This window comes from Hyperolius riggenbachi, chromosome 12, assembly GCF_040937935.1.
Source record: "Hyperolius riggenbachi isolate aHypRig1 chromosome 12, aHypRig1.pri, whole genome shotgun sequence".
NCBI classification, from domain to species: domain Eukaryota; kingdom Metazoa; phylum Chordata; class Amphibia; order Anura; family Hyperoliidae; genus Hyperolius; species Hyperolius riggenbachi.
Window position 1 is genome coordinate 103,065,679 of NC_090657.1, and position 11,986 is coordinate 103,077,664.

Here is an 11,986-nt window from a genome sequence, read left to right on the forward strand (position 1 = left end):
GTCCCCACTCAGGACTAAGATGTCGCTCTCTGTAGATAGGAGGGTGTACCACCCTTCCACCAGGGGTAGAAAACTTGATATAGGGATGTGCAGAGGCGCCAAAAGGATAAAATGTTAAAAAGTTTAAAACGTTCACGTGGCGGTGGTGGGCCAGCCACACCAAAACGGACACAATGCTGTCGCTTGATATAATAGTAATTTATTCACATACTCCTAGATAAAACTGCAAGGCGTTTCACGGGCACAAACCCGCTTCATCAGGCAATAAGCAATCGGAGTATCACACTGAAAAATGACAGATGAAAGGCATATCAGAGCGTTGTGTGTGGCATGATTGTATCAAATATGTGTGTGGTTTGTAATATGATATAGCATTGGAGGATAAGGTTAAAAGTGAAGATGCTTTTTTTTGTATGCCTTTTATACATATATCATTATCTATATTTATTAATATTAATTTATTTTATCTTAAATCCTTTCTCATTATGTCATTTTATTGTGTTTAACGATATTTATGTATGCGTTATAATAAATCGCTCATATAATCAACCCCCCATGCCATAGGCAACGAGATATACTTCTATATACATATATAGTACACATAACATTCTAGCACTTTGCCACCTTTTATAAAACACAATCTTTCCATGTTTCAATTTTCACTTTGTATTGGTCTATCACGTGGAATTCCAATGGAATTGATTCATGTTTGTGGCAGTAATATGACAAAATGTATAAAACTTCGAGGGGGCGAATACTTTTGCAAACCACTAAATACATGAAGCAATAAAAATTCACCATATGCTTAAAAAGCAGACCACTAACAGTATTTTTCCCACACTGCATGTGTGTACGTGCGACGCTAAGAGGAAAGACAGATGTAATTTTTCCGAATGCGCGCCCAGCTTTACCTATACACACACTTGCCTGAGAGCATCACTTGTACAATGAATGGACCCGATTGGAATAAGTCATTACCGACGCTAGTCTAGTTTAGGAGACCCAGCAGGAAACCTCATAGGGAATAGTTCTCCAATCACAGCACCCTTTACTGCTAGAATCTTTGTGATTGGCTTAAAGAGACTCCGTAACAAAAATTGCATCCTGTTTTTTATCATCCTACAAGTTCCAAAAGCTATTCTAATGTGTTCTGGCTTACTGCAGCACTTTGTACTATCACAGTCTCTGTAATAAATCAACTTATCTCTCTCTTGTCAGACTTGTCAGCCTGTGTCTGGAAGGCTGCCAAGTTCTTCAGTGTTGTGGTTCTGTGATGCATCTCCCCCTTACAGGCCCCTCTCTGCACACTGCCTGTGTGTTATTTAGATTAGTGCAGCTTCTCTCTGCTCTATTATCTTTTACAAGCTGGATAAATCCTCCTCTGAGCTGGCTGGGCTTTCACATACTGAGGAATTACATACAGGCACAGCTGTCTGCACTCTGCAGGAAGAAACAGCCTGACACTTCAGTGGAAGATAGCTGCAGGGGGAAAGAAACACACAAATGATCTCTTGAGATTAAAAAGGAAGGCTGTATACAGCCTGCTTGTGTATGGATGTATTTTCTATGTGTGGACATACTGTACATCAACCTACTTCCTGTTTTGGTGGCCAGTTTGTTTATAAACAAACTTTTTAAAACTGTTTTTAACCACTTTTAATGCGGCGAGGAGCGGCGAAATTGTGACAGAGGGTAATAGGAGATGTCCCCTAATGCACTGGTATGTTTACTTTTGTGCGATTTTAACAATACAGATTCTCTTTAATAGTATGGGCATAGTTTACTACAACCTATCTGAAACCTAAACATTTCGAGAGGGTGCTGTCCAGCCAATCTCGTTAACACAATTTCCCTATGAGGTTTTCTGCTGGGTCCCCTAAACTACACTAGCATCTCATTATTTATATCCATCAGCTAACCTGTTGCTGTTTCTGCGGTTTTGGTGGGCTTTAAAGAACAACTGAAGTGAGAGGTATATGGAGACTGCCATTTAATTCCTACTGAACAGTGCACCTTGCATGGTTGTCCTGCTGATACGCTGCCTGTAATCCTTTTAACCATAAACCTTGAACAAGCATACAGCTAAGGTGTTTCTGACAGGGCTGTGGAGTCGGAGTCGGGCAATTTTGGGTGCCTGGAGTCGGAGTCGGGAAAAAATGCACCGACTCCGACTCCTAATGAATTTGTAACTGTAATTAAAATAGAAAATATGATAAAATGTTCTATTTCTCAGATAATAGTCATTAAAAATAATGTATATATACAGTATATATACAGTAATAGCTGTGCTTAGTCCACAAAAATGAAATAAACCAATCAAAATGAGTTACTTGTGCTGCTTCAATAAAGCAGTCCTCGTATTTTTAAGGTCAGATATACATATCTGATTGTGACTGTATATATGATGTGTACACAGGAATCTCTTATATATACTAAATAACATCTATGCTGTAAGAATAAAGCCTGATGTGTAGCTGTGTCACTAATAGAGATGGTCAACGAGATGGAAATAATTCTGCATTGATGCTGATTTATGCAAATGTATGCACTCCCTTTGCTCATGAAATCAAATAATTTGATAGGTTATTAAAATTTGGTTTGATGACTACAAATTAAAGGGTAACTGAGATGGATGAAAAAAAAAGTTTTATACATACCTGGGGCTTCCTCCAGCCCCCTTCAGGCTAATCAGTCCCTCGCTGTCCTCCACCACCCGGATCTTCTGCTATGAGTCCTGGTAATTCAGCCAGTCAGCGATGTCCAGCCGCATGCTGCTCCCACAGCCAGGAACATTATGCACCTGCGCAATAGTGCTGCACAGGTGTAGTATGCTCCTGGCGGCGGAGTGTGTGCATGCGCACTACGCCTGACTGGCTCAAGTACCTGGACTCATAGCAGAAGATCCAGGTGGTGGAGGAGGACAACGAGGGATTGATTATCCTGAAGGCGGCTGGAGGAAGCCCCAGGTATGTATACAACTTTAATTTCATCTGTCTCAGGTTTACTTTGTTACACAGTAGTACTATACTCTACATATGCACTCCCCACAGAGCTGCAGGGAATCCACTGAGAATGCTGTGCACATTGAACACAGAGGTGTTGTCTGTTTACAATCTCCTCCTTCCCCTGCAGAGTACCTGCACATCATTCTTACATGTACCCACACTTACATTGCCTAGGGCCTGATAGATGTTCTTTGTTCCGGTTTGTACCTTTTACAAGTACTAGTCTCTTACCAAGGACTAGTTTTACTCTAAAGGGAATAAATATAGTAGTCTACATATCCTTCTCACTTCAGTTGTCTTGTAAAATTCCTAAGCGTTGGCAGTTAGACGAATTTCATGTTACATACTTTTAATCAACAAAATTGTAATATGCAAATTAGAGGAGTCGGAGTCGTGGAGTCGGAGGATTTTTGGACCGACTCCACAGCCCTGGTTTCTGACTGAAGTTTTACTGGATTATTCACATGATTTTTTTTCAGTTGTGTTAAGGCCAGAAAGATCATCAAGATACCGGGCAACTGCTATTGTTTAAAAGGAAATAAATATGGCAGCCTCCATTACCCTCTCATTACAGTTCTCCTTTAAGAGATGGTATGCAACTATCAAAGCATTTACAGCAAATGAGCGAGTAAGCACAAAGAATACAACAGCAACTACAGAATTAGATTTGCTGCAGCTGAAGCAAAACTCCAGAAAAAAAAAATGCATTTTAGTGTTGGTTAGAATTAATAAAATGTCAAAACCTAATACTGTATATCTCAGCTTGCCTACTTAAGATTTTTCCCTACACGCTCTAGAACCTCCATAGTTTTAACATGAATCCCTCCCTAGCTTTAACATGAATGCTAAAACGGGGAAAAGGTACGCACCCCCCACCCCCCCCACCCAAAAAAAATCCACTTGATGGGAGTTCTAAAGCTGGCCATACACTGGCCCGATTTGCGGCCGTTGACAGCAGATTCGATCACTGGGATCGAATTTGCTGCCAATCGTTCGCACTAAACGCACCCGCCGATCCGATTTCCTCCCGAAATCGGATCGGTCCGTCGATCGCGCCGTGCAGAAAAATACCGTCGATCGCCCGCGGGTAGGGAGCGCGTCGCTAGCGGCATCCGATCAGGTATACATTACCTGACGCTGGCTCCCGGGCATCTTCTCCGCGTCTTCTCCACTCTGTTCCTGCTTCCATCCCAGCGTACATTAACTTCTTGTGTCACTGCAGTGACCAGGAAGTTCAAATAGAGGGCGCTCTATTTGAACTTCCTGGTCACGGAGTGACACAGCGTACGCTGGGATGCGGTGCGGGGTGCAGCGCGGAGAAGAGGACCCGGAGCCAGCTTTAGGTAATGTATACGGGGGGGGGGGGGGGGGGGGTCTGGACAGGCAGCAGGAGCAGCTCAACAGATTGTGATCGGTTTCAGGCTGAAACCGATTCACAATCTGTTTGCAGTAAAGGCAGCCATACAATCCCTCTCTGATCAGATTCGATCAGATAGGGATCTGTCAGCTGGTCGATCTAATGGCAAATCGACCAGTGTATGGCTACCTTAAAGAGAACCCGAGGTGGGTTTGAAGATTATTATCTGCATACAGAGGCTGGATCTGTCTATACAGCCCAGCCTCTGTTGCTATCCCAAACCCCCCTAAGGTCCCCTTGCACTCTGCAATCCCTCATAAATCACAGCCGTGCTGCTGACAAATAGCTTGTCAGAGCTGGCTGTGTTTATCTCTATAGTGTCAGTCTGCTGCTCTCCCCGCCTCCTGCAGAACTCCAGTCCCCGCCTGCATCCCTTCCCTCCCTGCTGATTGGAGGGAAGGGACGGGGCAGGGACCGGAGCTATGCAGGAGGCGGGGGAGCAGCTGAGACTGACACTACAGATGTAAACACAGCCTCACAGCACGGCTGTGATTTATGAGGGATTGCAGAGTGCAGGGGGACCTTAGTGGGGTTTGGGATAGCAACAGAGGCTGGGCTGTATAGGCAGATCCAGCCTCTGTATGCAGATAACATTCTTTAAACACACCTCGGGTTCTCTAACTTTTCCCAGTACTAAACCCTGGATCGGACTATGCAATTTTTACATTAGAGTCTATTCCCAATCAAAGAGAATGATTGACTCATGCAAAAAAAGTTCAGATCTCTTTCTTTATCGAAGCATATCAAACATGATGGAAGTTAATCAAAATACTGGTTTTTCTTCCATGTGTGCATCATTTTGATCAATATCAAATTGGGGGGATAAAAATCATAAATATGAACAGAATTTGCAAAAAATAAAAATAAAAAATTGTTTACGTATTTGATGGCAAACTTCTATATCCAATCGCCATCAGATTAGAATATCAATCTGGTCACTCGCTTGAATATAAATATAAAATTAAATTTAAGGCATCATTTGAGCGATTGTGTGTGTGGTTTAGGGAGCACGCCCATAAGTCCATCCATGTATTGCGATTCACTGCAGAATCGCAATGCATCATTGGCTGCATTTCTGCAGTTCTGTAAATGCAATCCCATTTTGAATGGGACAGCAACTGCATCATGGTCACAATGCAGTGCCATGCATCGTGGCAGCCAACTGCGTTGCCAGCACCGTGGACATGGAAACGAGGCCTGTTTCATATATCAACATAGTAGATTTATACACTTCCTGTCAGAACAGCAATTTAGAATAGTTCTCCCTGATCGGGATACAGACAGCAATAAAACCAAAATAGATTTGAACCCTTTTTTACAGGGAATCTCAGGATACATTAAATATGTAAATAGGTCACGGCTGCGCTTAAAGGATACCAGAGGTGAAAAATATAGGAGAAATGGGGGGAGCTGGCATGTATGGTGAGCTGTCGTGAGGCCCACTGCTCCCCCCGTTCTCCATTCTGCCCCTCCAATGCTGCTAATTGCCCTCTGGCATCCTCTTCCTTTCGCCTGGGACGGGCATCACTGCTCCTGCGCTGGCCCAGCTACGTGTATCCCACAGCATGCAACCGTGGCCCGGGAGCGCTCTGCACACGCGCGTTACGTAGTTGTTTCTCCTATATTTTACGCCTCTGGTATCTTTTAACATGAACCATAACTGAGGAATAATGAAAAAAAAAAAAACGTTTCATTTACCTGGGGCTTCCCCCAGCCCACGGTAAACTTCTTGTGCCCACGCCATCAAGCCGATCCTCCGGTCCCCCACAGGGAGCTAGCTTCGCTTTAGGAAGTGCACATGCGCGGCTCTGGCCACACGCGTACTCAAACACGCTCCCGCCACCGTGGCCGTCCTATGCAGGCAGACGACCACAGCGCCAGGAGCGTGATAAAGTACACACACGGCCAGAGCCACGCAGGCGACCTAGCCGGCGACTGCTTAGTCACCAAAAACTAAACTGCTTGTGGAGGGACTGGAAGATGGGTTTGAGACGGTGTGGGCAGAGGACATCTGCAAAAGGCTGGGGGAAGCCCCAGGAACGTGAAACTTTTTTTTATTCCTCAGTTAAGGTTCCTTTTAAGATGTGTACATACTGCTGAATTCGCATGTCAGGCAGGGGAGCGGCGTCTTCAAAGGTTCAAAGGGATCTGAACGCTTGCGCAGTAGATGGTCGGGAGCCATGTACACACGCCTGATTATTGGCTGAGGCAGTTATAGGCCGCCTCAACCAACTTTAATCAAGCGTGTGTACGGCCCCTTAGAGAAGCAAAAAGTAACAAGCGCATAAATAGACTGGCGTATAAAACATACAACTCCAACATACAAAGTAAAACTCCAGCCAATCCGATTACTTCTAGCCATTTTCAACACTATGCAAAAATAAAGACACTAGTCTAGTTTAGAGGACCCAGCAGGAAACCTCATGGGGAATAGTTTGCCAATAATAGCATCCTCTACAACGCAAAGCTTTTAGAGCCCATTCTCACTTAGGCGATTAGCGGCCATTTACTGCTAATCGCTGAAACATTAACTGTGTGGCACTGATCTCCCTGCCGCCGATCTTGGAGATTCGATATTAGTGACAATCCCAAAACACAATGCATGTAGCAATTTATCACAATCACAAGATTCCGATTTCTGGGGGGGGGGGGGTGTTGTCATTTTTTGCATTCTCTGAAGCAAAGAAATTACAAATACAATATTCCTTGGAAATACTGAAAATCGGCATTGGTGGAAATCAGAATTTCTGCGCAAATGGGCATTTACGACCACCCCTACTGCAGATTATTTAAAACAAACTGTTTAGCACCACCAGTAGCTGTTGTAAGTAATGTTTTACTAATGCTGGGAATACACGGTTAGTTTTTGAGGTGATTAGATGGTTCGATAGATAATTTACGACATGTCCGATCTACCTTTCGATCCTTTCGTTGCTCGATTTCTGATAGAAGTGAATGAAAAAAATAAGAAAAACGAGCAGAAGATAAGAGAATCGACTGCAGAATCGAGCGGCAAAAACAATCGAGAGGAGAAACGAGAGCCAGAAACGAACCATATATTCCCAGTATAAAAGGTATTTTTTTAATACTGCCCAGAGTTCTTATTTAGTCAAAGCAAACAGAAGCTTTTGGACTCCCATTGTATTATCTTGTAGGACATTATTGACAAGATAACATATCTTATAGCTGACATTTTATAAATAGAAACATTTAGGGCTGGTACACTGGTCGATTACCACCAGATCGACCGACAGATAGATCTTTCTCTGATTGAATCTGATCAGAGAGGGATCTAATGGCTGCCCAAGACACTGCAAACAGATTTTGAATCGATTTCAGCATGAAACCGATTCACAACCTGTGGAACTGACGCAGCTGCCTTGCGCCCCATGAGTGCTCCCCCAGCCTGCAGCAATACATTACCTGCCCCTGCAGTCTCATTTCTTCCAGAGCACTCCTCCATCTTCGCTTCACTTCCTGTCAGTGTCCCGTCCTGTCACAAGCAGTAAGTTCAAACAGTAGAGCGCCCTCTACTGTTTGAACTTCGCTTTCTCACAGGACAGGACACTGACAGGAAGGGAAGAGAAGACGCCGGAAGAAGTGAGAGACTGCATGGACCCGGGGACTTGCGACAGCCGGACAGGTGATGTATTGCTGCCACTATGCGTCGGTCGTTGCCGTTTCAAACGCTGCTAACGACACGCTCCTGACCCGCCGGCGATCAAGCAAAATTTTCCGCCTGGGCAGATTGATGGAGTCGATCGGTCTACGTTTGCGTTATTGATATCACAGCAGATTCAATCACAGTAATCAAATCTGCTGTCTATCGGCTGGAAATCGAGTTAGTGTTAACCTTTACCATTAAATTGACAGGTCAAATTGAAAATTTCCAACATACCCGATCTGCTCCCGATCGATAATGGGACAGATTTTTGTGCAGTTATCAGAAAATCAACCGTTATCGATCGGGAGCAAATGGGACATTTTAGAAATTAGAGCCCGTTTCCACTAGAGCGAATCCGCATGCGTTGTCTGCATGCGGATTCGCACAGCCAATACAAGTGGATGGCCCTGTTTCCACTTGTCAGTTTTTTCCTGCGTTTTTCTGTGCAGGATTTTTCTGCACGGTAGAGCCTGCAGAATTCGCCTGCGTGAGAAATGCAGGCGATTCGCAGGCTATGTATTTAATAGGGAAAACGCACATGCGTTTTTTGCCACGATTTCGCGTGCGAATTTGCATGAAAACTAATGTAAATTGAACAGCAGTGACATGGTTAAATTCGCATATACCCTGCCTATGCGAAATCGCGGCAAAAATGCACGCGGAACCGCATGCGATTTCGTCAGCGATGGAATCCCAGCGATTCGCACCGCACTAGTGGAAACGAGCCCTTATTGTTTTAACCCGCAGATCTGGTGGGAAGTTGCATTGTGTGCATCAGGCATTAGATGACAAAAACCAAAACAATGAACAAATAAATAATCACCTGGGCACTGGACTTCGGCTCACTGAGCGCTTGGACATGAAAGGACTACTGGAGCGTCTGCGACCATAAGGACTTGGAGACCTCCCGCTATAGGAACCACTTCCTCTCTCATAACTAGATGATCTCCTCCTGTAGGGGCTTGGTGATCGATTTCTCCGACTGTAGGGACTAGGGGAGCGAGCATTACTCTGGTACGCAGAAGGCTCTTTGTAGGCAGGACTATCTAAGTTTTTCTTATACACCTCAATATAATTAGTAGAGGCATGTGAACGAGGCGGGCTTGCATCATAGTCCATTCCCCCAGAGCCATCAGATTGACTGTCATCTTGCCTTGGACTGCTTCCATACTTCTTACGTGGACTCCGCCCTTTCCTCTTAGGACTATCGGAAGTTTTGTAACGCTTGGAAGAGTCCCTTTTGCGGTGGCTTTTGCTGCGATCCTTGTGACCAGACTTAACCTCCCTCTCCCTGCGCGATTTCTCCTTGTGCCCTTTAGATACCCGAATCTCCTTGCTGTTACTTTTAGAGCTACGGATATGTTCCTCTTGTTCCTCTACTATCCGTTTGGTCACAATGGATGTTCTATCTTTGGAGCTTGGTAACTTGCTCATAACCATTTCCTGACTTTTCTCTGGTTTACGCTCTTTTTCCACCAGTTTGGTTTTGGAAACCTCTTTGTTACGTTTATGTAGATGTCGATGTTTTGATTTATGCATTTTATCACTTCGCTCAGTCCCTTTACGCTCATCATTTTCTCGTTTCTCTGGCTTGGTGGGGACATCGTCAGAAAAAGTATCAGAGTCAGAGCTGATATCATCATATTCGACCAGCTTCAGTGTGGTAGAGATCAGTGGCTCACAAGCAACAGGGGAGTCTTTGAGATGCTTGGTTTTGTGCCGTTTATGCTTAGCACTGGGCCGTTGACGGTCTTTATTATTGCTACTGCTTTGCGGCATGATAGATGAAGATCCTCCGCTGTCCTTCTTGTTCCCATGCCGCACGGGGTTTGGCATTCCTTTAAAGAGAACAGGGGAAGGGGGAGGGGGAAGAGTTTTTCCACAGAAAAAGTTTCTTAGTCAGTCTTTTACAAAGTACCAGATGGCAATAAGAAAACTTCCCTCTCTATTCACCCTGGACTCTCCGTCACCCACCTTAAAATTGGCAGAATTGTTATTTATCATAGAGATACTGGTGTGCCAAGTTAAATTAGAGCCAGCTGAACTACCCTCCCTCCATATAACAATCACCCTTCCCAGCTTTATAGCTTTCTTCGTCTTTTCTTCACTAAACAGCACACAAGTATATATTTAACTTGATGTGGATGATGAATTGCTCTTTTTAAATAGTCTTCACCATGGCAAAGCCACAATACTGTTATTTGAAGGACACCACAGTAACAGTTACAGTTTGGATCAAAGTTCAGAAACTGCACTTTTCAGAGAGTTTCACTGGCCTTTAACAAAAGCCGATTTGAAAAGTTAAATAGAAATCTGTTGACAATCACAAGAGCTCACTGTATGTGGTAGAGCTGTTAATGTCTGCAAACAGAAAACATTAATGGAAAGATGTGATTTAGTAAATTATAAGAAGGTGAAGAACCACCAATGGAGGTGCCTTGGTGGTACTTTCTGGATTCTTCATAGGCACATTGTTGATGGAGGGATGGTAGAGGAGTAGAAGAATCACGGCAGTTCACGGTGTCTCGGGTCACAATTTCTTCATAGATACGCTGGAAGGATGCAAGATTTAAAACAATGAGTGGAAGGATGGGATTTTCTTCATAGACACATGGCTGACAGAAGGTTGAGAGATTCCATACAATGAGTTGAAGAATAAATATCAAAGGGAAACAGGGTGTCAATCCTTTTAGGATTATTTTCACAGAGGTTGTGCTGATCGAGGGATGTGAGATTCCTGACAGTGAGCAGAAGAACCAATGGTGGTGGTGCCTTGTCTGGTATTTCAGAGCATCTTCACAGACATGCTGCTGATGGAGAAAGGTCTGAGTCCATACAAAGAGTTAGAAGCAGTGCTACTGGAGAGGAAGAAGGCCTTCTGGAAGAATCTGTCCAGGTTCTCACTCAGGGGAATGAGCCGTCAGTTGCCTCTGTCCTCTCCTCAGGCTCTCCCCTGACACACTGTGGTGAATGAAGGCCTCCCCTGTCCTGTCTGTCAGCACGGGGCGGCCTTTCCTGACTCTGTAGCTGCCGGGCTCGTCACCAATTCCTCTGACAGACCTGGCCCTCCAGTCTGCAGCTGCTGGTCACCGAGAACGGGACTTCGGCGGGAAAGAAGAGTTTCTCCCCGCGATGTACGGCCGCCTTGCGTTACCCCAGGCAGCGGTTTACCCTTGCAAGTCTCGCGAGCGCTGCTCTTCCCACAGGCAGCGGCCTTCTTCCTCTCAGTCTCGCCAGCCTTGGTCGCTCTAAGCAAGTCTCGCGAGGAGTAGAGTCGCGTACACTTGATCAATAGTTCTTTAAGTCGGCTGTGACGTGTTCTCTCGCGAGAATTGTCGACCTGTTCATACCACATGTTGTCTAGGCGAGGCCGCAATGCTCGCGAGCACAGTTATGGACTTCCCGTCTTTTTTTCACAGTGTGTCATCAAACTTTATTGAACAGCTCGAGAAACGATAGTGACAGTGTTCTTTGGCATGAGTTTGTGTCGACAACTCACATGCAGAATTGGTGGAATGGAAATGAACAATTTCAGTGCGTTTTTTTCTTCTGACATAGAAAAGCAGTAGCATTCAAACGTAATTTTCATCACGATGTAGGGCTGGTTCATGCTGCAAAAGCTTTTTGGGCCCATTCACACTTGGAAAAGCAAAACACTAGCGCTAGCGATAACAGCACTGTATTGCGATATCCCTGCAATCGTGGCAAAAAAATGCTGCGTGCAACGCGTTAAGCGATTGCCACTGAATCACCTGCGATTGGTGGCACTTGCGGTAGTGAGATCACTGCTATAGGGTTAATATTGCGCAAGCACTTTAAAAACGCTAGAGCTTCGATGCTCTGCGAGCAGGCTCTAAGCACTTGTGATTTTAAAAGCTCTTGCTAATGTAATGCTATGGG

At 44.7% G+C, this 11,986-nt stretch overlaps 1 protein-coding gene across 3 annotated transcripts in view; it reads right to left on the minus strand.

The window, feature by feature from the left end:
* The window catches only part of CDK12 (cyclin dependent kinase 12), a 293,902-nt gene extending 282,545 nt beyond the window's left edge, over positions 1 to 11,357 (minus strand). For 2 of the 3 annotated variants that reach the window (XR_011025139.1, XM_068262657.1), the window contains exon 1: positions 8,910 to 11,356. Coding sequence is in view for 2 of the 3 variants with exons in the window: in XM_068262657.1 (XP_068118758.1) it covers positions 8,910 to 9,922 (1,013 nt within the window). In the remaining variant the exon portion in view is untranslated. Of the gene's footprint in view, positions 1 to 8,909 lie in introns of all 3 variants that reach the window. The other variant, XM_068262656.1, reaches the window with a different exon arrangement.
* Positions 11,358 to 11,986: the final 629 nt, after the last annotated feature.